Source organism: Peromyscus leucopus, chromosome 2, assembly GCF_004664715.2.
Source record: "Peromyscus leucopus breed LL Stock chromosome 2, UCI_PerLeu_2.1, whole genome shotgun sequence".
Taxonomy (NCBI): Eukaryota; Metazoa; Chordata; class Mammalia; order Rodentia; family Cricetidae; genus Peromyscus; species Peromyscus leucopus.
In genome coordinates, this window is record NC_051064.1 from 54,272,731 (window position 1) to 54,300,495 (window position 27,765).

General features: G+C 53.5%; 2 protein-coding genes across 2 annotated transcripts; one reads left to right on the forward strand and one right to left on the reverse strand.

Moving 5' to 3' along the window:
• On the forward strand, positions 1 to 24,554 carry Rusc2 (RUN and SH3 domain containing 2). The gene is given in 14 exon segments (XM_028883954.2): positions 1 to 679; positions 10,619 to 11,157; positions 11,160 to 12,729; positions 18,511 to 18,717; positions 18,720 to 19,154; positions 19,299 to 19,484; positions 19,630 to 19,770; positions 20,957 to 21,033; positions 21,204 to 21,378; positions 21,461 to 21,566; positions 22,229 to 22,275; positions 22,693 to 23,515; positions 23,605 to 23,742; positions 23,828 to 24,554. Coding segments are annotated over 13 exon segments (4,578 nt in total). The 5' UTR covers positions 1 to 679; positions 10,619 to 10,686; the 3' UTR covers positions 24,030 to 24,554.
• Positions 24,488 to 27,719, reverse strand: Fam166b (family with sequence similarity 166 member B). Its single transcript, XM_028883956.2, is given in 7 exon segments — positions 24,488 to 24,739; positions 24,984 to 25,181; positions 25,261 to 25,312; positions 25,478 to 25,674; positions 25,753 to 25,815; positions 25,818 to 25,975; positions 26,573 to 27,719. Coding segments are annotated over 7 exon segments (819 nt in total). The 5' UTR covers positions 26,635 to 27,719; the 3' UTR covers positions 24,488 to 24,650.
• Between the last annotated feature and the right edge of the window lie 46 nt (positions 27,720 to 27,765).

Here is a 27,765-nt window from a genome sequence, read left to right on the forward strand (position 1 = left end):
CTGTTGGGGGTTCTCTTTTCTTGTAGCCTTTGGGTGGGGCTTCCAGAATCCCCTCCTAGGCTCACTTTCCACCCTCACCCAGTAAGCCTTACTAAAGAAAAACGCTGGAAAACAAACAGTCATTCACAGTAGAGGAAAAGAGGAGGGAGGGGCCAGAAGGAGCGGCCTGAGGGGAAGGAAGGAAGGGAGGGAGCGAGCTCCAGGCTCTGCCCAGACTTCTCCCAACGCGGAGCCCGGAGAGAAGCTGGGCCCAGCTCTCCCGGTTTTCTGCCGCCGTCTGGAAAGTCTCCATCTTCTGCACCCACTGCCCTCTGTGGCTGACTTCTCAGTCTCTGCTCCCCCTCCCCCGGCTGACCGGCCGGCCGCAGGGACGGACCGGGAGGCTGAGTGGCGGTACTGTGGGCTTGCCCGCTCCTTTCCCTCCCCTTCCCTCCCCCCCCCCCCCAGGAGCAACGTCACCGCAGCCCAGCAGCCGAGGCAGCAGCAGCCGCCCGGAGACAGGCTGAGATTGCGCAGCCTCCCTGCATTAGCTAGGATGCCATTGTATTAGCAGAAAGCAGCTCTTAGAAAATCAGCCCGATCCCCCCTGCGCGGTCGTGGGGACCAGTGATTCAGCCGAGACTGTCGAGGGTAGAGCTTGGAGGGAGCCACCAGGTCCGGCTCGAGGCTCCTTGCGGAGGTATGGCTCTGGCGGGGGAGGGGGAGCAGCTAGGCAGAGGCAGGCTCACCATTAGCATCTGGGCTCTGGTGCCTGTCTTTCTGGAAGGGAGAGTGGCAGCATGCGCCCACAAACTCACCTCTGCATGCATGGCCTGGGGAAAGGAAGAGATTGAGCTAATGCTATTTGTGCTGTTTGGTCAAGAAACAAGATCTTGTTCTTCCTTCCGGTATTTCTAATGAAGCTGCTGTAGCTGCAGTTGTTAGAATAGAGGGGTCAGATCTGGACACAAAGGCTGAGTGGGTGGAGACACCTCTGGAGCTATTGTAAGTTTATGCTGAAAACAATGGAAGGATCCATGCATTTTTTCCCAAGAAGGCTGGGTAGCTTTCCATCCACACGCTTGCATGCATGTGTGCACATAGACATATACCTTTCTGTTACTGTAGGATGCCGTAATAAGGAATGTTGACCAAAATGCCTCACAGTGTCTGGAGAGAGAGAGAGAGAGAGAGAGAGAGAGAGAGAGAGAGAGAGAGATCGCGATGCTGAAGGCACCTGGCCTGTTGTACTCAGGCTCTTACACAGTGTTGCCTCCTAGCAGGAAGAGACCTGAGCTAAGCTAAGCTAATGCTTTCAAATCCACCACCCTGCCCTCTTCCCTTGGTCCTGCCCTCGAGAAGGCCCAGTCTGGAGGCTGTCAGTCCCCCAGCGGCTCTCAGCAGGACCTCAGGTCAAGGTCAGATCACTAAGGAAGAGCTGTGAGTGCCTTTGCCCTCCCTGCAGCCTCTGAAGGGACTCAGGAACAGCAGTGACCAACAGAAGGATGCAGATGAACACAGGCAGGAACCGTGCTTCTGGAGTGCTTCTCCACAGTCATCCCACTGCCGGCTAGGTGGAGAGTCCCTTAGATTCTGTTCCCATCATCCACCTTGGGAGAGACCTCAAGCGCATGAGGGTTTCTACAGCGTGGAAATGAGCAGTTTGGGAGTACAGTGTGAGAGTGTGTTAGTTCCCGGGAAGTGTGAGGAATGTGAACTGTAGAGCAAGGGTAGAGTGATGTGGGAACCATGGATGGGGCAGGCTGAGACAGCCTGGGAACTGGGACCTGAAGGCAGGAAACAGGACTGACCAGTGTTGTGAGAACATGGGGGTGTCAATATGAAAGGGCTGTGGGTTCACGGTAGTTGATATACCCTATAAAAGTGGGTACCCACGTGAGTGCCTGTCCAGGAAAGGTAGGAAACAGAGGTGGGTAAATGAAAGGACTTGAGGAAGAGGGTGTGACCTCGAGCATCTTGAGAATGAGTTGTAGTATACGTCCTTGAGAATTGGAAATGCCAGGGTTTGAATCCATTTAAACTATGTAATTGTGACTAAACTACTTATACCCTGAGGCCTTGGTTTTCTCATGTGTTAAATAGGTGTGATTAGTTGGGCATGATGACATGCACCTCTGATCTCAGTACTCAGTAGCCAGAGGAAGGTGGATCTGTATAAGGATCTATCTGAGCCAGCCTGGTCTGTGTAACAAGTTCCAGGCCAGTCAGCTACAAAGTGAGACCCTGCCTCAAAAACTTGTCAGGCAGTGGTGGCCTTTAATCCCAGCACTCGGGGAGGCAGAGGCATACTAATCTCTGGGTTCAAGACCAGCCTGGTCTACAGAGCGAATTCCAGGATGGCCAGGCCTACACAGAGAAACCCTGTCTTGAAAAACAAACCAAAAACAAAAACCCCTCACAATGAGAATGATTATGCATATCTGGGGTGTTAGAATGGAATTGGAGATGATATACGCACACCTATCATGTAATGCTCATAAACAGCATTGCTAAGCTAGGTCATGAGACCCCCACCAGGGACGAGAAAAGGTGCCCACAGGAAGCTCTCCCTGAGTCTGGAGATCCATACTTCATATCTTCACGCTGGCCAAACCACTACTCTGTCTACCCAGCTGGGTATAGCTGGAAGACTCATCTTTGAGAGTGTGCTCCTCCTCCTCTGTCTCCCGGGTCTTCATTCGTCTCTGTGTTCTCTTTACTACGTCTCTGTGTTCTCTTTACTACGGTCACAGTGTTAAATGTGTTAAACTCGATACCTGTTCAAGACCCTCCCAGATGTGCTCATTCATGTTTTCTGCAGTGTTGGAAGCAAAGCTAAATACCTTGCTACATTATTCCTCTTTGTGGTTGGTTGTCTGAGTCCGAGTCTCTTGTAGCACAGGTTGGTTTGAACGACTGTAGCTGAGGCCGGCCTTGAACTCCTCATCTTCCTTCCTTCCCCCAAATGTTGGGATTATAGGTGTGTGTCATCACTCCCAGATCTCGTTTTATTCCTAACTGATTCTTTTAAATGTTCAGAAATGAGGGTTCCTGGATCCCATCTTAATCCTGTTGTTGTTTGTCTTTTATCTGTAGAGCACTCTGGCACTGACTACATCTCCAGGTCTCTCCTCTTCTACTTTAAAAAAGCATTTATGTGGACGAGTGTTTTGCCTGCATGTATGTATGTATGTATGTATGTATGTATGTATGTATGTATGTATGCGTACCACGTGCCTGCTACCCACAGAGGTCAGAGGAGACAGTTGGATCCCCTGGGACTGGAATTTGGGATGGGTGAGAGCTACCACGTAGGTGCTGGGACCTGAACCTGGGTCCTCTGGGAGAACAAAGAGCGTATATTTGACCACCAAGTCATCCCCCCCCCCTTATTTTTCCTTTTTATTTTGAAATAGAGTTTTGCAAAATTGTGCATTGTGCAGTCTGCCTTGAACTCAGTTGGTACCCAGGCAGGCCTTGACTGGAAATTCTCCTGGTATCTGTGCCACTAGACCCAGCTTCCTTACTTTTCAAAATGAAGATGACCTTGCCTTCTTCGATGTCCGTGACGATCAGTACGCTGCAGTGTACCTGATTGCAAAGTGCTCTGCACAGCCAGGGATGGATCAGAGACGCTGGTCTGCCTTACTTAAGGCCTCCGGTTCAGTCTCCAGCACCACCAAAGAAAAGTGCTTTGTGAAAATGTAGAGGGGAGCCGGGGTGGTGACATACTCCTTTAATGCCAGCACCGAGGAGGCAGAGGCAGGGCCAGCCTGAGCCACATTCAGACACACACACACATCATCATCATCATCATCATCATCATCATCATCATCATCACCACCCTTAAGACAGGTTTAACACTTACACATCCAAAACAAAAATGTTCTTGTGCTTTCTGCTGGCCTAATGATTTAGAGGAAATATTGCAAGACAGATATCTGGTAGAGGACTTGTATCTGGCAGAAGAGAAATTTAAAATCCTGCAGCTCAGTAATAAGGAGTAAAACGGTCACTACCAGATTCCAAGCACCATGCTCTAAGCTCCAGTGCCACAGATTTGATTAGGTCTCTGACCTCTGACCTGCATCCTAGTCTGGGAGAGAGAGATGTAAACATGGCTGTCAGCACCCTTCACCCAAGGGGTCCTCTGAAACCTCCCAAGTCTCCTTGTTTGTCTTCCTGGTCAGAGGGTCTGTTTCCTGGACTGTCTGAGAGTGTGCGCTTCCACATAAATGTGTGCGTGTCCTCGGAACAGTTTAGGGGGCTCGAACAATAAATTGTTTGTTTGTTTGTTTGTTTGTTTGTTTGTTTGTTTGTTTGTTTTAGACAGGATCTCACTCTGTAGACCAGGCTGGCCTGGAACTCACAGAGTCCACCTGCCTCTGCCTCCCCAGTGCTGGGATTAAAGGCGTGCGCCACCACACCTGACCAACCTTCCTTCCTTCCTTCCTCCCTCCCTCTCTCTCCCTCCCTCCCTTTCTCCCCCCTCCCTCCCTCTCTTCCTGTGTATTTACTTGTGAATGTCTCTTGAAAATGGTGGCAGGCCAGCCTGGTCTACCAAGTGAGTTCCAGGAAAGGCGCAAAGCTACACAGAGAAACCCTGTCTCGAAAAACCAAAAAAAAAAAAAAAAAAAAAACTACCATTTGGGCTGGAGAGATGGCTCAGAGGTTAAGAGCACTGACTGGACTGCTCTTCCAGAGGTCCTGAGTTCAATTCCCAGCAACCACATGGTGGCTCACAACCATCTATAATGAGATCTGGTGCCCTCTTCTGGCCTGCAGTCATACATGCTGTATACATAATAAATAAATAAATCTTTAAAAAAAAAATGGTGGCACACGCCTTTAATCCCAGCACTCAGGAGGCAGAGGCAGGTGGATCTCTGTGAGTTCGAGGCCAGCCTGGGCTACCAACCAAGTGAGTTCCAGGAAAGGCACAAAGCTACACAGAGAAACCCTGTCTCAAAAAACCAAAAAAAAAAAAAAAAAAGAAAAGAAAAGAAGAAAAAGAAAATGGTGCCTTGCAGAGGGGAGGAGCTCCCACTGAAGATCAGTGATGGCTGTACCCCAGAGGCATCCTTAAAGTTGTTACTATGTATCCAAGAAATTATGCACTTCTTAGTCCGGCCTCGGGATTATAGCCTGGATCCTAGAGGGAAATCTAACATTACAAGCGAGGAGAAGCCTCCTACTTACAGAAACTGTTATTTATGTACATGATGTGTATTTACTGTACATAAACTAGAATATACAGATGAAACAGAAAAAAGTGAAAATCATCCAGAATTGCTCAACAGATCAGCACTGTGAATATTTTGTTGTTTTTCAAATTTTCTTCCATGCATATAAACATAAAGATAAATAAAAATAACTTAGAAAAATATCCTAGTATATACAGTTCATCTCCTACCCCCCCTAAGTCAGCACCCACATTACTGTAGTATGATGGTCTGGAGCCGTGGGCCACTGTGTTGGCCAGTCTGGCTCCAAATCCTGGCTTGGAGAAATTCCTTTGCTTCAGCCTTCTGAGTAGCTAGGGCCACAGGATACCACCATACTCAGCTAATAGCACAGGATGGACACACACACACAACACACACACACACACACACACACATTTGGGCGTGGGCAGGTAGGGCCTGATTAAAGGCGTGCACCACACCTGGCTATATATTTTTAATTGACCATTATTGGAATTTTAGAGTAGTCCCAACTTTTAATCTTTGTTAGCCTATAGCGTATAGGATGAATCTGTAGGCTCCAGATGTTTTTTTTTTTTTTTTTTTTTTTTTTTTTTTTTGGTTTTTCGAGACAGGGTTTCTCTGTGTAGCTTTGCGCCTTTCCTGGAACTCACTTGGTAGCCCAGGCTGGCCTCGAACTCACAATGATCCACCTGGCTCGGCCTCCCGAGTGCTGGGATTAAAGGCGTGCGCCACCACCGCCCGGCTAAATGTGTAGCCCAGGCTGGCCTCGAACTCGTGATCCTCCTGCCTCCGCCTCCTTCAGCAAATCCTACCAGCGTGCGCCGCCACCACCACCGGCAACTCCAGATGTTTTTATATGTGTGTATGTATATATGTATCAGGAGACAGGAAGAAAGAAGTAAAGGGGAAACTCTGTCTTGTCTCTTATATCAAAGCATCCTAAAAAATCCTCTTCATTGCTCCCCAAAATGCCACTAAGCAGTTGTTCCCCTTTCCCTGTCTTGTTCTCACCTGTTTTTGTAAATACCCAGCCCCCCAGCCTCTGCGTCCCTCCACCCCAGCCTCTGCGTCCCCTCTACCCCCAGCCCCCAGCCTCTGAGTCCCTCTACCCCAGCCTCTGAGTCCCCTCTACCCAGCCTCTGATCCCTCTACCCAGCCTCTGAGTCCCTCTACCCCAGCCTCTGAGTGAGTCCCTCTACCCCAGCCTCTGAGTCCCCTCTACCCCAGCCTCTGAGTCCCTCTACCCCAGCCTCTGAGTCTCCTCTACCCAGCCTCTGAGTCCCCTCTACCCCAGCCTCTGAGTCTCCTCTACCCAGCCTCTGAGTCCCCTCTACCCCAGCCTCTGAGTCCCTCTACCCGCCTGAGTCCCTCTACCCCAGCCTCTGAGTCTCCTCTACCCCAGCCTCTGAGTCCCTCTACCCCAGCCTCTGAGTCCTCTACCCAGCCTCTGAGTCCCTCTACCCCAGCCTCTGAGTCCCCTCTACCCCCAGCCCCCCCGCCTCTGAGTCCCTCTACCCCCCCCCCCAGCCTCTGAGTCCCCTCTACCCCCGCCTCTGAGTCCCCTCTACCCTCCCCCCCCAGCCTCTGAGTCCCTCTACCCTCCCAGCCCCCCAGCCTCTGAGTCCCTCTACCCCCAGCCTCTGAGTCCCTCTACCCCAGCCTCTGAGTCTCCTCAACCCCCAGCCTCTCCCTTGCAGCATTCTTCCTCACTCCTCTTCCCGTGAACCTTCATCTTTCGTGGGCTTTGATTTTTGTTTTTTATTTTTTGTTTTTTTGATCTCACAATAAAGCCTTGGCTAGCCTGGAATACCCTTATTGAGATACAATTCATTTACCAGTTGTCTTAGGGTTTCTATTGCTGTGAAGAGACACCATGACCACAACAACTCTTACAAAGGAAAATATTTAACTGGATGGCTTCCAGTTAAGAGGTTCAGTCCATTATCATTATGAACTGATGCAGCATGCAGGCAGGCATGGTGCTGGAGAGGTAGCTAAGAGTCTACATCTTGATCTGCAGGCAACAGGAAGTGGTTCCTAACAATGCCACTCCCTTTGGGGCCATTCTCTTTCAAACCCCATACCAGTACATTCACCAGTATATAATTGTAACCATTACCAATGTCCAATAGCAAAATATTTTTACCAGCCCACAAAGATCGCCCTTAGCCATAAACAGTTGTTCCCCATCAGCCAGTCCTTACAGATTACTGACCTACCTTGCACTACGTTGACTTTCTTGTTTCAGACATTTCATATAAATCACACACCATACAAAGGAGTCTTTTGTGACAACTTCTTTTTCTTAATATTACCTTTTTAAGATTCATTCATATTGTAGCATGTACAAGTGATTCGCTCCTTTTGTTGCCAAATAATAGTGTGTGTGTGTGTGTGTGTGTGTGTGTGTGTGTGTGCGTGCGCGCGCGCACGCGCGCACGTGCTTGCGCACACACCCCATTTTTATTAATTTTTAGCTGGTATATAAAATGATGGGAGAGACGTTTTACTGATCTATTCATCAGTTGACATTTGGGAGTCTGGCCACTTTCTTGGTTACTATGAATGATGCTGCTGTAAACGGTTTCACAGTAGCTTCTGTGTGGCCGAGTTCCCCTTCCCTTGGAGTACAGTCCTGGTACTGTGAGGTTGCTGAGTCTGTGGGTAAGGCTGTGTTGAACGTTCTGAGGGACTGTATGACAATTTCCCCAAGGGCCTGCCTGTGGTGGAAAACCAGGGTTTTCTCCATCGTCATCAGTACTTGTTGCCTATATATTTTGGTGTTGGCATCCTGTTGGGAGTGTATTGGTATCTCATTGGAGTTCTTTTCTTCTTCTTTTTTTTAATTTATTTAACTTTATTTTATGTGCATTGGTGTAAAGGTGTCAGATCTCCTGGAACTGGAGTTACAGATAGTTGTGAGCTGCCATGTGGGTGCTGGGAATTGAACCCTGGTCCTCTGGAAGAGCAGCCAGTGCTCTTAACCACTGAGCCATCTCTCCAGCCCAAGTTCTTTTCTTCTTAATGACTATGATATTGCCCATCTTTTCATCTTGCTAACCACACAGATGTCTTCTTTAGAGAAATATGTATTCAGTGCTGGGCATAGTAACACACACTTTTAATCCAGTTCTCTGTAGGCAAAGGCAGGCGGATCTCTGTGAGTTCAGAGACAACCTGGTCTACAGAGTGAGTCCAAGGCCCCTGTGTGTGTGTGTGTGTGTGTGTGTGTGTGTGTGTGTATGAAGTTGTAAGAGTTCTTTGTATATTTTGATTAGAAACCACTGTCAGAGTTTGGTTTTAAAAGCTTTTCCCATTCTGTTGGCTGGCTCTTCCCTTTTGTGGGTCTGTATGAGTGAGCGCATAGAGGCCAGAAGTCAGCTTCAGGGTCACTGCTCAGGACCTTGTTTTCTGAGACACGGCTTCTCAGTGGTGTGGGGTTCACCAGGCCAGCTAGTCTGAGAGTCCTAAGCAGTTGCCTGTCTTTGCCTCCCCAGTGGTTTACAGCTGTGTGCCACTGTGCCCTGCTGTTTATTTCAGATTCTGGGGATCACACTGGGTCTCCATGCTTAAACGGCAAACACTACTAACTGACCCACCTTCCTGCTCACTTCTCGCTTTTTTAGTAGGGTCCTTTGAAGCATACAGTCCCTCAGGTTTCATTAGGTTGGAAACCATCACCATTGGGTTTGGGTTACCAAGGTTCCTCTTGAGTTGAGGATGCAGATCTGGGGTACTGCTTGCTTAGCGTCCCTGAAGACCTGGGTTAAGTCCTTAGCACCATATAAACTGGGCGTGGGCACGGTGGTACATGCCCGCAGTCCTGGCACAGGGTCAGTGGAGGCAGGAAGACCAGGAATTCAAGGTCCTCCTTGGCTAGTTATGGATTTGGAGGCCAGCCTATAATATATGAGACCCTGCCTCAAAAAAGGTATTTTTTTGTTGTTTTTGTTTTGTGTGTGTGTGTTTTGGTTTTTTGTTGTTGTTGTTTTGTTGTTGTTGTTGTTGTTTTGAGACAGGGTTTCTCTGTGTAGCTTTGTGCCTTTCCTGGATCTCACTCTGTAGCACAGGCTGGCCTCGAACTCACAGAGATACACCTGCTTCTTCCTCCCAAGTGCTGGTATTAAAGGCATGCACCACCACCATCCAGCTTCAAAAAAGGTTTTTTGTTGTTTTTTTTTTTTTTTTCTATAACTCTTAATCTTGTAACTTGGTTTAACTTCTCTAGTTTTTGCTTTCCACATCCCTGCTGATGGCCGTACTCAACACAAGAGGGCTTACAAATCCAATGTAGGAGACTTCCTCAGAAGTCTTCATTTTAATGTGACTTAACACACATAGTTGTAATATATAATCACATTATAACTTTCTATAATTGTCCCTTGTACATATAGTTGTTGGTCATTTTCCCTTTATTTCCTGTGCATGACCTTAAGCATATGTAACTTGATGGCCCTTTACTATATTCCACATGAGAGCTTGGCCCTTTGGTCTAAATGAGTTAAAATGTAAGAAATCAGTGGTATCGCGGGTTCAGTTAAATGATGAAGTAAGAGAAAGTGAATGAGAGATTTAGAACCAGAGTAGGTCGGAATCAGAAGGGAGAGGAGAGAGATGAGTGGATCAGAAGAAATTACACACGGGGAGTTGAGGACAGAGACGGCCCCCGCTCCGGCAGCTCAGGAAGCTGAGTGTGAGAGCTCATCCGCCACCGAGGACTTTAGCCTATCAGAGGTAAAACTTGGAGAGGGGAGACTGACTGTCCAGGGAATCCCAGTGGTGAAGGTTCTAGGCTAAAGCGAAGCCAGCTGAGGCTCGTTAGCCGTTCTGAACGCTGGCCTGACCGAGCCTCAAGCCTCGAGATTGCCTTAGCCCGGGTCTCCTTTAAGAGTCTGATGGAGCGGGGCCGTGGGATGAAAGCGGCCACCCCACGTAGGAGGGAGAGGTTGGCGACAGCCGAACTCACAGTCACGCTCTGCCGCTCCACGGTGTTCATGAGGCTCCATCACAGCAGTGAGACCAGGAAGAGTATGGAGCCCACAGTCGTCAGAGGGCTCAGATTCTGGAATTGACGGCGAGAAAAAGGCCAGTGCTGGCAGGTCTGGTCAGCCGCTTTAGTGTGTCTTACAGTCGCTTTCTTACAGAGTTATAGGCAACATCCTCTGTGTCTGTCAGGACTCCACCGTGACCCAGGGCCTCTATTCCTCTTGGACTAAGAAATCGGTGGTATCGGGGGGTTCAGTTAAATGATTATGTAAGAGAAAGTGAATGAGGGATTTAGAGCCCGAGTAGGTAAAAAGAAAAACTAGGAACCAGAAGAGAGGGAGAAGGGAGATTATGTGTGTGTGCCCATCTGAAGAGAATGTGGGGAAGGGCCTGCCCCTGATCTCCAGGGAGGTGACATTAGGTTCCCTTTCTTTCCCTCTCTCCAGGTGCCAAGCTCTCCTGATGAAATGTGTTCTGCCCCCCTGGGCTCCACAGGCAGTGTCTGGTGCTGTTGATGCCCTTGCTGGAACTTTCCAGAATGGATAGCCCCCCTAAGCTGACTGGAGAGACCCTCATCGTCCACCATATCCCCTTAGTGCACTGTCAGGTCCCCGACAGGCAGTGCTGTGGGGGGGCGAGCGGAGGTGGTGGGAGCTCGAGACCCAACCCCTTCGGCCCGCCCGAGCTGGGCCTCACGCAGTCGGGCCAAGACCTGGGACAAGCCGACTCCCTGCTGTACGGCAGTCTGCACTCTGCCCCGGGGGCGTCCACGCGGTCCGCAGACGCCATCAAGAGCAGGAGTCGGGACGGCAGAGGCCCTGGCGCCCCCAAACGGCACAATCCCTTCTTGGTGCAGGAAAGTGTGGGCGAGACGGGACTTGGTGACCTGTATGAGGACGGCGTTGGGGACAGTGCCACCCAGCAGTCCTTCCACCTGCACGCCGCCAGCCAGCCCACCTTCCATCTGTCTTCTTTCCAGCTGCCGCCCCGTCTGGCCCTGGCCTGGGCAGGCCATGGGGCGCAGCCCGCAGTCGGCCCGGCGTGGTGGAGGGGCAGGAGCAGGAGCCGGCCGCAGCCTTGGGCAGCCAGCAGGGCAGCAGCGCCAGCCACGGCTGCCGGCCCGAGCTGGACGCTGAGACCATGGATCTGGACGAGTGTGGGGGGCCCGGGGGCAGCGGAGGGGGAGCCAGCGACGCCTCCACCTTCTCCTTTGACCAAGAGTGGAAGCTCAGCTCGGACGAGTCCCCACGGAAGGCCGGGCGCCCGGGCTCGGGCGCTCGCCACTGCCGCTGCAGCAGCGCGTCCAGTCAGTCGGAGGCGGCCGACCAGTCCATGGGCTATGTCAGCGACTCTTCGTGCGACAGCTCAGACGGCGTGCTCGTCACCTTCAGCGCCCTCTACAATAAGATGCACGGCAGCTCCCGCGCCAACCTCAACTCCGTCCCTCAGTTCTGCGGTGACGCGTCCTTCTGCAGCCGCGCAGACCCCGGAGCCTTTTACCTGGACCTGCAGCCCTCCCCAGCCGAGTCGAAAATGTCTTGTGAGTCCCACCACCCTGAGAATGAAAATGGGGACGGGGAAGAGGGCTGCGGTTGTCCCCATGCCTCGTCTCCTGAGCTCGATGCCAACTGCAACTCGTACCGCCCACACTGTGAGCCCTGCCCGGCGGTGGCCGACCTCACAGCCTGCTTCCAGAGCCAGGCCCGCCTCGTGGTGGCCACACAAAATTACTATAAACTCGTCACCTGTGACCTGTCCTCGCAGTCCTCCCCAAGCCCAGCTGGCTCCTCCATCACCAGTTGCTCTGAAGACCAGACCAAGATAAGTCCTCCACCAGGCCCTGGCTCGGACCCCGACCCCGACCCCAGCCAGCCCTCTGAGTATTACCTCTTCCAGAAGCCGGACAGCCAGCCAGAGGAACAAGAAGCAGTGGCTTCCTCAGCAGAAGCAGCCACTGCCGTGGACCCCACTGTCCTTGAAGGGCAAGTGTACACAAATACTTCACCCCCCAACCCAAGCACCGGCCGGCAGCGCTCTCGAAGCTACGATCGCAGCCTGGAGCGCAGCCCCCCTGTCCGCCTGGGCTCGCTGGAGCGCATGCTAAGCTGCCCGGTCCGCTTGAGCGAGGGCCCCGCTGCCTTGGCCGGGCCTGCCTCCCCGCCCAGGAGGGTCACCTCTTTTGCTGAGCTGGCCAAGGGCCGGAGGAAAGCTGCAGCGGGCTCTGGCTCCCCACCGCTCCGGCTGAGCACTGGAGACTCTTCCCAGGAGTTCTCGCCCATCCAAGAAGCCCAGCAAGATAGGGCAGGCCCGCTGGATGAGGGCGCTCGATGTAGCCATAGTCTGCCAGCCATGCCCCTGGGGCCAGACCTCGACCTCCTTGGCCCGGAACCCTGGTCCACCCAGCTTTGTCAGGGCCCCCAGTCCAGCGAGATGCCGCTTCCTAGCCTCAGAGCTGCTGGGCCGGGCCCCTTGGCCCAGCTGATGGATCCAGGGCCTGCTCTCCCAGGGAGCCCAGCCAGCAGCCATACCCAGAGGGATACAAGAGCTAGAGCTGACGGTAAGGAACTCGGAGAATGCCAGGCTGTGCGTTCGTTCCCTACCTGCCCGGACCTCTCGTGGGGGCAGGGAGAAGAGAATACCAAATAGGTCCCGAGGACTTGGAGACTGTTGTCCCGGGAAACCCTGAAGCCAGAAGTATAGGCCCTTAGACCAGAAGTGGAATTACTGAGAGAGACAAGGCATGTGGTCAGTTGTAGACGTGTGGGGATTGACAGTACTCCAGGCGACAGAGGGACATGTCCGACAAGGAGAGCACAGTGGGCAGAGGGCAAGTTCGTTCTTTGATCATCGATGGTAATCTTGCACTTAAGAACCTAACACGGATGTGCCTCTGGAGGCTGAGGCAGGAGAATTGCTGGCATGGGCAACAAAGTGAGTCCCCTCTTTAAGAAAACAAAGCAAAACAAAAGCCTCAGAACCGAAACTTGCCCTGACCTTTCAGGTCCCTAAGCCAGTCCTTCATTATTTATTGCAGTTCAAGTAATTGTTTATGCCCAGGCCTGTACTGGGGTGGTGCTGGTGAGATAATCGGTCCTGGAGGGATTCCAACGAGGGGCAGAAACGAAGAGCAGTCACTCGGATGCAAAGGTGGCCGTGTAGGGTTTGAGGCACCAAGAATAGCACCATTAGACTGGCGTGTCAGGGGAGGGCTGAACAGTTTACATTTAAGCTCTGCCTGGAAGAAACCTGGGGGTTAGGTTTTGTAGACTCTCTTATGAGAAGGTTCTAGGCTCACAGAAGAGTCTGCACCAACCCGCACAGGCTCGGAGTCTGACGCTTTCCAGGAAAGCAGTAGACTGACTTAGCGTAGCCCCTAGGATGGGGTGAGCCACTGGGGGATTCCATCAGAGGGGGGCTGTGCTTGTTACTGCTCTGCTTGCCTTTCCATTTGCTTAATGAAGGATCCTTGGTGGTCTGGATAGAGATGTGAAGTGTCTTCCTGACGGGACAGACTCCTGCCTTGATTAAAAAGTTACTGGATTGAGTGATAGGGGAGCCCTGTGAGTTCTAAGTATTAGTGGTGGCCCAGCCAGGGCTACACAGAGACCCTGGGGTGGGCAGGGGGAGTTAAAACTGATCATCCAGGAAGAGGTGTGGAATTACAAAGGAAACGATAGAGCCTGGCCGTGCTGTGACTCAAGGGCAGGGCAGAGCAGCCCGTACTGTCGGGGATGAGACTGGGCATGATGGGGCACATCCCATAATCCTAGCATTTAGGAAGTAAAGGCGGGAGAGTCAGAAGTTCGAGACTGGGCCAGTGAGATGGCCTGGCAGCTGTAGGCACTTACAGTCCGAGCTTAGCAACCTGAGTTCAATCCCTGGACCTTCGATAACTGTGAGAGGAAAGAACGGACTCCACAAAGCTGCCCTCTGCCGCCCATACTTGTGTGTGCGCACGCGCACACATACACACACACACACACACACACACACACACACACACAGTGATAATTAAAACACGTATTCTAAGCCGGGCGGTGGTGGCGCACGCCTTTAATCCTAGCACTCGGGAGGCAGAGGCATGTGGATCTCTGTGAGTTCGAGGCCAGCCTGGGCTACAGAGTGAGTTCCAGGAAAGGCGCAAAGCTACACAGAGAAACCCTGTCTCGAAAAACCAAAAAAAAATAAATAAATAAATAAAAATAAAAATAAAAAAAATAAAAAAACCACGTATTCTAGCCAGGCCTGGTGCCATACACCTGCAGTCCCGCACTCGGGGCCAGAGGAGGCGGATCTGGTGGCAGCTTGTTCTCCACAGTGAGTTCCAGCCAGGGCTACCTTGTCTCCAAATGTTTAACTACTTTAAAGGAGTCTGGAGAGGAGACTTGGTGACGGAAGCATTTGCCGGGGGTCACCACTCCCCCCTTAAAACCTGCAGATGCCAGAAAGGCCAGAGAGGCCAGCAATGTGGCAGGTAGTTCCAGCCTCAGCAGAGAGAGATTCCCAGAACAAGCTAACCAGCAAGACTGGCCATATCCAGGAGCTCTGGGTTTGATTGGGTCATCCTACCTCAGTGAATGAGGTAGATGGGTGATCAAGAATGATCCCCAGTGTCAACCTGTGCCCTCCGAATGTTCTCATACATATGCAGACGTGTACACATACACACACACCACATAAACAAGAAACTGGAACGGGAAGAAAGAGAGAGAGAGAAGGAGGGGCATTAAAGTATTTTACTGTACTAAAGAACTTAAGGATTCTTAAATACTTTTTTAATTTAAATATTTTTATTGGGTCAGTGAGATGGTTCAGCTTGGAAAAGCATTTACTAATAGGTTATTTGATCCTGAAGTCCACGTGATGGAAGGAAAAAGTTGTCCACGTGCCTCCTCCCGGATACACACACAAAATAAGGTTTTAAAAAATATTTTTGGTAACTATTTTGAGGCAGGGTCTTGTGCATCACATGTTGGCCTCAAATTATGTAGCCAAGGACAACTTTGAATTTCCGATCCTACTGCCTCTCCCTTCTGGAATCAGGAATGGACCTCTAGGTTTATCCAGTCCTCAGGACTGACCAGGCCTTCCTGCCTTAGAAGGAAGCTGAGCTCCCTTCCCAGTCCCACTTTTCTATCAAGGTAGTGTGCTCTTGCGGCAATCTCCAGGGAAATATCCCAGGTCTTTTCTCTTGATTGTACACACCCTTTTTAAAATCAATAAAGGAATGGACAGGTCATTGAATTTATGGATAGCCCAGGAAAACCAGTTTGGGAATGATAGGAAGAGGCTGAACCTGAGCATCAGGGCCCACATTTAGGAAAAGGAGCTTGTCAGAGCTTGATAGAACAAAATCAATAAAGCAGAGGCCAGAGTGAAATTTGATTTGTAAAGTCTCCCGGAGTTGATTTCGGGCATGTAACTGATTGCAAACCAGGGAGCCAGCAGTTTCAAAAGACCTGCACGGATCAAGTGACAGATGCCCTGGTAGATTCCAGAGGAGTTAGCTGATGGCCCCACCCCCTCCCTGGAAGCAGTGAGCTCTGACTGGCTGCCCGTGGAACTCTGGGTGTTGTCAGAAGGTACCCAACATGGCGTGATCTCTGCCTAGAATTTTCTTAAGAACCTTCTCACAGGAAAGTAAGAAAACTTGTTTTGGGTATCCTGAGGGGTAGAACTAACAGCCATTTTTCTCAAGGTGGCCTCCCTTCTAAATTAATCTTATTCTTCTGCCTCATACCATATGTTGGGAAGAGCAGGGAGGATTTTGTTTTTGGAGGCAGGATCTCCCCATGTAGCCCAGGCTAGCTTAAAATTTGAGCTCCCCCGCCTCAGCCTCCCAAGTGCTGGGGATGGTAGTAAGCACGTGCAGCAGAGGACAGTATTTTCTTAAAGAGCAGGACTAAATAGATAATCCAGATATACTTTATATAGGCGCTGATAAAGCTCTAGTTGTAATAAATATGGCTGAGAAGACCAGGTTGGGCCTGGAAGCGTGGTTCAGTGGAAGGCCCTAAGGGGAAAGCCGAGTGCTTAGCCGTGCGGCTGCAGGGAAGAGGACAGGGTAGGCTCGCTCGGTTCAGCCCCTGCCTCGTATACAGCGGAGACTAGATTCCGTCCCCAGTGAGGGGGGAGGAGAGGCCGTGAGAACGGCTAGTATGGATGAGAATTTGAGGAGAGAACCACCCAATTTATGGTAGATATGCCTGGGAGCACTGTCTTTATTCTTTGAGAACGAACCACAGAAGATAAGATAAATTTATTTTTCAAGAAACTCGGTTTATATAAAGTGATTTGAAATAGAGGAGACTGGATGAATTAGGAGAGATTCATTCAATAAACTCTTCATTTCCTGGACCCTAGAGAAACAGCGACCCATAGGATGTGGCCCGTACTTTGCTGGAACTCCTGTGAAAAGTAACAGGTAGCAAACACATTGAGAAAAATACTTCCCAGCGCTTTACGGAGGAAACGGCCAGGTTCTGACCAGGTGTGGTCAGGAGGTTTCAGGCGGAAGGGACCGCAGGATGGCAGTGAGTGTGGTGTGATCAAGGGCTGAACGAAGTGTGACTGGAACGTGGCAAGGACAGTAACAGCCTGTCCCCTTAGCACTAGGGTTGTCAGGGAGTAGTTTGACAGTTTCCTCAGAGCGCGCTTCTGAAACGCTGCTTCTCTGACGAGGCTGTGTTCCCTTCCCTCGTGACTCATTGGTGGAAATAAGATGGCGTGGCAAACCCAGCCTGACGTCACTGCGTACGTGATGTGATGTGGTGGAGAACACTGGCCCCCAAAGCCGGATTCTAGCTTGGACAAAACTCTGGCTCTGCTGTTTCCTAGTTGAATGATCTTAATCTGAGATGACGGCGTAATGTCTCTAATTTTAAATTTCCTGCTCTCTGTGTGGCAGGGTGGCTCATACCTATAATGCCAACACTTGGAGGTAGAGGCAGGAGGATCAGGAATCCAAGGCCAATCTTGACTACAAAGCAAGATCAAAATCAGCTTGAACTACATGAGATCCTGTCTCAAAAAAACAAAAATAAGTTTCTTGATCTGTGGAGAGATGAATCCCTGCCTCTTAAGAGTTGTTGAACCACGCCCAGGGCTTTGGGGCCGTGTTATGGCACCACCTTGTGTTCATTCAGATCTCTGCAGCATGTGCGGAGTCATTAGGAGAGCCATCCATTGAGAAGTGCTGTGGACCTCTGGTTAGTTCTGAGACCTGTGTTTTAAGGAACACGAACCTTAAAACTGGCTGGGAAAGGCCCCCAGAGTTGGGGAACACATTCCTGTGCCGGAAGAGTAGACGTGGACACTGAAGTTCTTAGGGGACCATAGGAAAGTGGGATTGTCGGGACTTAGGGATAATAGGAAGGCTGGTTCAGCTGCAAGTCAATAAGTGTCTTGCTGCTGTGTTTGCTCAAAAACGGAGTGTGTGAGCAGTGTGTGTGTGAGTGGAGACAGGGTGATGGGTGGAGGAGAGCCTGAAGTCAGCAATACCTTGACACTGAGTCTGTGACTCTCCAAGTCTGTCAATGGTTCTACCATGGACAGAAATGGAGGCATCAGGAAAAACGGGCAAAGCTGATAGGTGGATGAGGTAGAGTGTGGGCCTCTCTCTCCCCGGGCATGGTAAAGCTGATAGGTGGATGAGGTAGAGTCTGAGCCTCTCCCCGGGCATGGCAAAGCTGATAGGTGGATGAGGTAGAGTCTGAACCTCTCCCAGGACATGGCTTGGGGACAGTCTTTCTAGTGAGGCTGTTTTTGTTTAAAATGAAAGCAAAACCCATGGCGAGAGATCTAAGATCACGGAGAGGTGAGTTAGTGCTGGAGGCTTGGGAGTCATCTGTGGGAAAGTCTGAAATCCAGCTACCTCTGCATGAAAGTGCTCCTGAGCTAAGAGCTGAGCTTCTGCCGGGCGTGGTGGCGCACGCCTTTAATCCCAGCACTTGGGAGGCAGAGGCAGGTGGATCTCTGTGAGTTCGAGGCCAGCCTGGGATACAAAGTGAGTTCCAGGAAAGGCACAAAGCTACACAGAGAAAACCTGTCTCGAAAAAAACCAAAAAAAAAGAACTGAGCTTCTGACACACCTTAGCACCTCTGGAGTTCAGAGAGCGGAGAGGCAGAAGACGTCCCGATCAGAAACACACAGGGAAGGTTTACAAGGAGAGCAGTGTTCTCCTCCACAAATGTGGGTCATGCCCGCCCCGTCCCGTCCCGCAGCCCAGGCTGGCCTGTCTTCGCGCTGAGTATCATCTCCTGGCTCTGCTTTGGTTTCCCGTCACGTGGTTCAGTGTCTCCCTCTGTCCCCGTCCCCCCCCCCTCCCCGTTGCTGCAGGGGGCGTCCCTGAGAGCCGACCGGTGCTGCGCTACAGCAAGGAGCAGAGACCCACCACGCTGCCCATCCAGCCCTTCGTCTTCCAGCACCACTTCCCCAAGCAGCTGGCCAAGGCCCGGGCCCTCCACAGCCTCTCCCAGCTCTACAGCCTCTCGGGCTGCGGCCGTGCCCAGCAGCCTGCCCCTCTGGTTATCTCCACCGCGCAAGCCCAGCCCCAGCCCCCTCAGGAGAGCCGCAGACATTCACACCCCAGACCACCGGCAGGGGTGCCAGAAAAGCTGGGCCTGAACCTGAGACCTCTCGGCCATCACCCCTGGGAAGCTACTCCCCTGTCCGGAGCGCCGGCCCCTTTGGGCCTGCCACTGACTCGTCCACGTCTACCTCCTGCTCCCCTCCCCCAGAGCAGGCCACAGCAGCAGAGAGTCTCCCCCCATGGAGCCACACTTGTCCTCCCACTGTGCGGCCTGCTGCCTCCCAGCAGCCACTGAAGGAGGACCAGAAGATTCCGACCGTGGCTGAGTACCGGCTTCATGGCACAGGAAGCTTGCCACCTCTGGGCTCCTGGAGATCCGGCTTTCCCCGGGCAGAGAGCCTGGCTCGGGGAGGTGGAGAGGGCAGCATGGCCTCCTCCAGGCCCAACAACGGTATGAGCCTCGCCCAAGCAACCCTACCTCCCCTTTGAATGGGTTCTTAGGCTCTCAGCAGGGGTTGCACCCACAGCATCTGGCACATCTGGGTGGATGTGAAATGCTGTCTCCTAACTCTCCCTCTCGCCTGTTCTCCCCCAGCCAACCACCTGTCCCCTCAAGCCCTCAAGTGGCGGGAATACAGGAGGAAGAACCCGTTAGGGCCGCCTGGCTTGTCAGGAAGCCTAGATCGAAGGCCACAGGAAGCTCGGCTGGCCCGCAGGAACCCCATCTTTGAGTTCCCCGGTTCTTTGGGCACTGCCAGCCATCTGAGTTACCGGCTGAATGGTGTGTGGCCAGAGTCCCTGGTATAACCGGGGCAGGCCGGGAAGGGCCGGGGAGGGGTCAGAGGGCTGAGAGGGTGGAGGGCACTCAGCTGAGCCAAGAACTCTTGGGAAGATCTTCAGGATAAGTTTTTTTCTGTCCTTTCCAGGTCAGGTTGCAAAATCATTACCATTGACCTGCCCTGACCTCCAGGACCCCTTCTCCTTAACTGAGAAGCCTCCAGCTGAGTTTTGTCTGTCTCCAGATGGCAACTCAGAGGCCATTTCCATTGATGTACTTCAGAAAAAAGGTGCGTATCCACACCCAGCCTGGTCCAGGGCCCCCGCCCTCACTGCCTGCTGTGCCTGGTGCCTTAGCTAACCCTCCAGAACGTCTGTCTTGAAACCCCAATACCAGTGAGAAGTCCATGAGAATTAGGGCAAGAGGTGGGAGCTTGTGTAGTGTAGTGCGTGAAGGTCATGTATCGGGAACTTAGTTGCTGAGGGGCAGAAGCCCGATTCTTAAGTATGAGAGAGACTGTTACAGAATTAAAAAAAAGTTACAGGAGTCTGGTGTGATGGGAGGCAGAGGCAGGTGGACCTCTGAGTTCGAGGCCAGCCTGGTCTACAGAGTGAGATCCAGGACACCCAGGGCTACATCTGTCTCACAAGATAGATGGATACATACATACATACATACGTACATACATACATACATACATACATACAAGAAACTTGGCATGGGGGGTTGGGGATTTAGCTCAGTAGGCCCTGGGTTCAAAAAAAAAAAAACTTGGCATGGTAGCAAACAACTTTTTTTTGTTTTGTTTTTCGAGACAGGGTTTCTCTGTGTAGCTTTGCGCCTTTCTGGAACTCACTCTGTAGCCCAGGCTGGCCTCAAACTCACAGAGATCCGCCTGGCTCTGCCTCCCAGTGCTGGGATTAAAGGCGTGCGCCACCACCGCCCTGGCTGGTAGCAAACAACTTTAATCCCAGCACTTGGGAGGCAGTGGCAGGCGGATCTCTGTGAATTCCAGGCCAGACAGGGTAACATAGTGAGACCATGTTATCCAAACAAACAAAAAGTCCCCAAGTGCTGAAGGTCTAGCCCCTTGAGTGCGTATGTTGGTGACATTTGAGAAGACTGACAGGAACGTGCCGTTTAGCAGATTAGTGACCAGTGACCTATGCGTAATTTTAGGGAGATGTTGGTGAAATAACCAAGCATAAGTGTGGGCAAAAGGGCAGGAGCTTGGCAAAGGAGAAGCTAGAGTACCGAGTAGCAAGTGAGATGTCAAGGTCAGAGGGGAGAGCCCTCTGTGGAGAGAGCAGTCCCCATGAATGCAAGGACAAGGAGATACGATGGGGGTCGGGGGGTGGGGGGTGGGGACAGGGGTGAGCGTGGGACAGCTTCCTCTTCCCCACCAAGGGGAACGCCTCCACTGGGCGGGCTGGAGTCTCGAAAAGGGACCTATCACATCGGCTTCTTCCTCCCAGGGCTGGTGAAAGCTGTCAACACCGCCGTGGACCTCATCGTGGCCCATTTCGGCACCAGCCGGGACCCTGGTGTCAAGGTAGGCTGCACCGTGAGGAGCTGAGCTCAGCTCTGCGCTGTCGTCCTTCCTTGCTCTCAAATCCAGAGCCCGGAGCTGGAACCCAGGGGTGGAAATGGCCAGAGGGAAGCCGGTGGGCTGGCTAAGTGAGAACAAGGTCAGGCTTCTCATGTCGCCCTGTGCATCCGCAGGCGAAGCTGGGGAACAGTTCTGTGAGCCCCAACGTCGGCCACCTGGTCCTGAAGTACCTGTGCCCGGCAGTCCAGGCTGTGCTGGAGGATGGGCTCAAGGCCTTCGTGCTGGACGTGATCATCGGACAACGGAAAAACATGCCTTGGAGTGTGGTTGAGGCTTCCACACAGCTGGGTAGGTGCTGGATTTCGACACTGGGCTCCAAACAGAGCTCAGGGTTCCAGAGATGTGATCTCCATCCCTGTCTGCTTCCCAGGCCCGTCCACCAAGGTCTTGCATGGTCTCTACAACAAAGTCAGCCAGTTCCCAGAACTCACCAGTCACACTATGCGCTTCAACGCCTTCATCCTCGGCCTGCTCAAGTAAGTGTAGAAGGCGGGATCTAAGCAGACGGCAGCGCCATAGCTCCGAGGCCTCCAAGGGCTGACTGCCTGGACTGAGATGGGGGGGGGGGGGGGGGGCGGAGGGGGGCGTCCCCGTAGTCCACCCAGCTGCAGCCTCTCAGCGGGCACTGGCTTCTCGCTCTGCACCCCGCCCTCCGGACACTGCCCACCAACCATCTCGTCCACCTGCAGACCCTTGGCCTGGCCCACTTAACAGCAGTTAGAGACAAGTTAGGTGTCTCAGGGTTCAGGGTCTGGCAAACTGTGATCCTCTCAACTCCAGCTCCACTTCTAAATTCTGCCTCCGACCTCAACTCACCTCAGAGCGCGTGCCATAGTAGTGACATTTCCCAGGCAGCGGCCCGTCATTACCTTCGGCCGAGAGCAGTCGTCACCCTGGTGAACATGTGCTGCCGCCATTCCAAGAAGAAATGACTGACTTGTGGATTCCATGGTCACCCCACTCCCCACATCCCATTGACTTTCCAGAATTACATTCCAGGGTAAACCAGGCAGCACCCAGCCATAGGTGTCCATCCGGATTTCTTCCCTCTACCTGGCCTTCTGCGCCCACGTCCTTTGTACCTCGTCGGCTGGCTGTGTCCACGCGAGACTTAACCCTTTCACCTCTCTTTCTACAGCATCCGGTCCCTGGAGTTCTGGTTTAATCACCTGTATAACCATGAAGGTAATGCCCACAGCCTGCGCTGGCTCACCAGCTCCGAACGGAGACCGGGAGGAGGGAGACGGGGAGGAGGGAGACGGGGAGGAGGCCCACCCGGACTTTCATTCTCGGAGTTTGGGGCTCCTACTTGACTTAGAACCCTGGGGTGGCAGCAGACTTGGGCAGTCTTGAGTCAGGGTGGCCATGAGCCCCGACAAGTCTCTCTGACTTGAGCGCTGCCACATCAGGTGACAGGATGCATGCACTGGCCACAGCAGCAGGCTCCGTGTGAGCTGAAGCAGAGCGCAGCCTGGCAGGGGCATGCAGCCTGGCAGGGACATGCAGCCTGGCAGGGACATGCATGCTGGCACGGGTTGCTTCTCCGTGTCCTTCGCAGGCCAGGTTCCACTTGTGTGCGTGAATCTGCCCCTCTCTCTCCAGATATCATCCAGACGCACTACCAGCCCTGGGGCTTCCTGCGCGCCGCCCACACCGTGTGCCCCGGCCTCTTCGAGGAGCTGCTGCTGCTGCTTCAGCCCTTAGCCCTGCTGCCCTTCAGCCTGGACCCGCTCTTCCAGCACCGGCTGCTGCAGAGCGGGCAGCGGCAGCAGCAGCACAAGGAGCTGCTGCGCGTGTCCCAGGACCTGCTGCTGTCCGCGCACTCCACGTGGCAGCTGGCCAGGGCCCGAGGCCAGGAGGGCGCCGGAGACATGGACAGGGCGGCCCCTGGGGAGCGCGTGAAGGGCGTGGGTGCCTCCGAAGGTGGGGAAGAGGACGAGGAGGACGCGGCCGCCGAGGTGGCTGTGGTTGGGGGGAGCTCAGAGCACGGCAGGTGGACCCGAGGGGGTCAGGCGGGCTGGTGGTACCAGCTCATGCAGAGCTCCCAGGTCTACATCGACGGAGCTCCCGAGGGCTCCAGGTTCCCTCGCAGTAGCAGCGGCGGGAGTGAGAAAAAGAAAGGTGGAGGCCGCGGCGCGGGGCCTTCCCAGGCCCCACCGCCCCGGGAAGGCGTGGTGGAGGGGGCCGAGGCCTGCCCTGCCCCCGAGGAGGCCCTTGGCCAAGAAAGGGGCTGGCCTTTCTGGATGGGGAGCCCCCCTGACTCTGTGCTAGCTGAGCTGAGGCGCAGTCGAGAGAGGGAAGGGCCTGTGGCCCCACCCACGGAAAATGAAGAAGGAGGGACCGCGGAGCCTTCGCCCGCGGGCATCAAGTGGGGACACCTCTTCGGTTCTCGGAAAGCTCCCCGGGAAGCTCGGCCCACAAACAGGTGAGGGCCACCGCTGGCCTAGACGGTGGGGTGGCCACGCTGGACCAAGTGTGGACGCGGGCAGAGCAGACTCCCTCTCCTCCCCCTAGGCTGCCGTCAGACTGGCTGAGCCTGGACAGGTCTGTGTTCCAGCTCGTAGCACAGACGATGGGGGCCCGTCGGGAGCCGGAGCCCAGGGAGAACCTGCAGGAGTCACACTCGGCGGCCCTGCCCGCCAAACCTCCGTGGTACGTATGCCCAGGGGGGTGACGTACTGGGGAGCTGGCCCGGCCTTCTGGAGGCTTCCCTGACCTCCGTCTGTTGTCCCTCCAGCGAGGTGCAGGCGCTGTGCCACCATCTGGCTACAGGCCCCGGACAACTGAGCTTCCACAAAGGAGACATCCTGCGCGTACTGGGAGCAGCCGGAGGAGACTGGCTGCGCTGTAGCCGAGGCCCCGACTCTGGCTTGGTACCGCTGGCCTACGTGACACTGACCCCGACTCCAAGTTCACCACCTGGAAGCAGCCAAAACTGAGGCCTAGTGCATGCTGGTGGCCTCAGGGACCCTCATATTCCCCGAGACTCAGAGCCCGAGAGTCCTTCCCAAGCCCTTAGGCTTGGCCACAAAACGTAGACTGAGAGCTGGGGGCCACGTGTCCCAGTGCTGGCACTTGCTCCCTGTGCTCAGTATTAATTACTCCTCCTCAGCTGTCCCAGCGACTCCGTCCAGACCCCCGCCCGGGAGACCCCCGCCCGGGAGAGGACGGGGGACGCAGTGCTGGGCTGCCGAGACGTTTCCTGGCCCATGTGGGCCAGTACTTCCATGGGTGTAGACCAGTCTCTGGAGGGAGGTGGCCCAGAGGTCATTTGTGGGTTCACTAGGCTGAGTGACAGTGAGGATGGATGACAGTATTGGAGCCGGAGTCCGAAGCCCCTCTGGCTGTAAATAGGCAGTGACCAGTTCCTGGTCGGAATAGGAGGAGGAGCCCAGGCTTCTGTTTATGTATTTATTTATTTATTTATTTATTACACCTATTAATAAAAAGGTGCTCAGCCTCCAGACCCTTTTCTTTGTGCCCCTCCCCCTCCCCGCCTCTCTTCCTCCCAAAAAGATCACTGGGATAGGATGAAAAGGGAGAACTTGAGGTTCAGGTACTTAAGCCAAGAGCTGTTTCTGAGTGGTGCCGAGCCCCAGAGCATCATGGGTGAGATGCCCAAATGTCCCGCCAAACTGGAACTTATACCCTGTGTGGCAAAGAGAGTCCTGTCATGTGTGGCCAGAGGCAGGAAAAATCCACTTAATTCCCAGCCACTTGCATAGACTCTCCAAACTGCCCTCTGAAATCTGCTCCCAACTCCCTCTGAGCTGCCTCGGTTTCCTCTCTAAATCACAGAATCTGACATCGTCCTTATCTGTTTTTTCCAATTCCCCAAACCACCCCACCTGCATATACCTCCCAGTTCCCAGAGCCTCTCAGACACTTCTCACCTGGCACGTAGCCTCCATAGTGAGGGAGGAGACCCAGGTTCTGGAAGTTGGACCTGGGGGGTGGGGAGGCAGGTTTGGGATCCTTCTGCACCCTGCCCCGTGAGCACGTCTGCCCAAATTCCTGCAGGGCCTGGTTGGTGAGCACGGGGAAGCTGGAGCCAAAGAGGAAGCGGGCGCGAGGCACGTAGCCAGTGAAGCCTGGGGGTGGGGGAGATGCTGAGACAAGACATCCTGGAGCTCCCCGCCGGGCCTTCGGTCGTTACCCACGTCCTCTCACCTGACATGAAGAATTTCTGGGGATCTGTGTCATCCATGGAGTAGGGGGAAGCCTTGTGAGACATGTTAATGAAAGAAAAATAGGACTGTAAGTCCAGGCTCCCAGCAGACGGAGGTGGCAGCCAAGTCCCACGTGCTGTATGCACAGCCACATTCCCCATGGTGACCCCAGGCCTGCGCACAAACTCCCACCCCACCACTAGCCTTCCCCATCTCACTTGGGCCACCTCCTGCTTCAGCTCTGGCTCCTCTGCCTCTGGCCCTTGACCTTCTTCCTCCTCTTTTCTTCCCTCAGCCTCCTCTGACAATTCATGACTCTCCTGCGGCCCATGCCTTTTCGTAAAATCATCCATAGCTTCAGCCCAAACCTGGTTGCAATTCTTGGCAAAAATGAACTGTGCCTGTGGTATAAAACCTAGCAGAGAGGAAGTTGTGTTAGTATTTGGGACACATTCTCTGGGAAGGGGACACCCGTTCAGGACTCCATACAGACCTGTATACCCAGGGATTATGCCGGAGCTGAGTCTTTCATGCCCACGCCTGGGAGGTAGCCTCCCCTGGAAATTACAGGGGAGCGTGGAGACTGGATGGGAGGCAGAAGTGTACGGTGGGCAGGAGGCCAGGCTAGACCAGGAGAGCCTCGAAGTAGCTGACCGGTCACCTGCCCATAGGTCTGGCCCATGCTGAACCGAAGTAGTGGGCAGTGTCCAGTGTACCTGAAGCACAGGACTCGGCCTTAGCTCCAAGACTGACCCACACACCACCACCGTCCTGACACAGGCAGCCAGGCCGTGCTCTGGGTGTATACTTGGAGCAGTTGTGTATTTCCCTCTGTGCGTGTTTCTCTTTAGACCAAACTCCTTTTGTTCTTTGTACGCCCACCCCAGGCTGGGATCAGGCAGGTGGTACCGATCCCCCATCACCCCCAGCTTTGGTCTGTGGATCATTTTATTTCTTTGTTTTACCTCTACCTCCTGTTAGAGACTGAACCTAGAGCCTTGTGCATGCCAGAGAAGCATTAAACCACTGAAACTGCTACTTCCCCAGCCCGGAGCAGGCATGTCGGAGCCCTCGGCCTGCGTTTCTGATCCTTCTGCCCGGCTTTCACCCCGTTTCCATAGAGAAGACAACACAAAGCTTTGTTAGACCCAGCTATTCTAGCCTCTCGTCTCCCCCTTTCATACAACGCCACAGGTACCCCCATTCCCAAACCAAGATGTCAGTCTGACCCAGTGTCTAAGTGAACCAACTCCTGTATCCCCAGACCCTGTTCCCCAAAGCAAGCAGGAGAGCGTTGTGGGAAGAAGTCTTACCCTGGGATATGATGAGGGTTCTGAGGGTTGAGCCATGGGATGAAGGTGTTGACCACAGCCATGGGAACCCAAACAGTTCCTTCTGTTCCCTTCCAGTGGGAACTCTGGCCTGTGTGTACTGTGTCCAGGGCTCTGGGGCCGGAGGAAGGGGCGGGGCCGAGGGTGGGGAAGGAAGGCAGGCGCTGGAGTGGAGATTGCTAGGGCAAGGCCAGCAGAGCTGGAGAGGAGCAGACCTATGCTAACCTGTCACGTGGGGCAAGGCCGAGGCGTATGCCGCCTCACTCCATCCCAAGGAAGCCTCTAGGCGGAGGTGAGGGGACCGGGAGACCCGTAGGGCCATCTGGCTCTGTGTCAGAAGACTTCCTGCTTAAGGCCCTTCCTGGCTGAAGGGAGGTGGCTGTGGCGCCCTGTGAGGCTTGTGGGAAGAGCTGGGGTTTCTGTAGGAAAAGGCTTCAAGGAGAACTTGAGTCATCCAAAGGGGAGAGCGTGAGGGTGGGAGGGACTGGGGGGCGGGGTGGTCATGGGGGATCCTAAGCTTCTAGCAGTATTAAAATGATTTGCCTTAATAAAGGCTTACTTCCTGGATGCTGCGGTAACATGAATCATCCACTCCATCAATGTGCTCTGCTCGGCTCAGCACCCTGTGGACGGCAGAGCGCACTAGTGGGAGTCACAGGCCTTGGGGCAGGCCCGAGCCACTGTATGTACAACACGGTGGCACTGTTTCCCTGTCCGCTCTGAAGCCCGCGAGTGTACAGATGTTTATTTTTCCAGGGCAGGGCTGGACATCCATGCGCACGCCAGGAAAGCCCTCTACTGCTCAGTGGATGCCCCAGGGCACAGGTATCTTAATTCAGAAGAGTGTGAAGCCAGGATTGTGGCATATGGGCAAGGACTGGGACATGAGGCCAGGCAAGCTTTGACTCCTGTCCTGAGGGCCTCAACCTCTTGGAGCAGGTACCTCAACTTCCTTTGGTCCCAAATTCTCCACATTACAGTGTGAAGGTTAAAATCCCTGAGCTTACTGAGGCTCTGAGGGTCCGTGACCTCAATGACCGACTTTACGGTGGTGGCGCGCATCCTTAATCCCAGCACTCAGGTGGATCTCTGTGAGTTTGAGGCCAACCTGGTCCAGGAAAGTTCCAGGAAAGCTAGAGCTGTTATATAAAGAAACCCTGTCTCGGGGGGAAAAC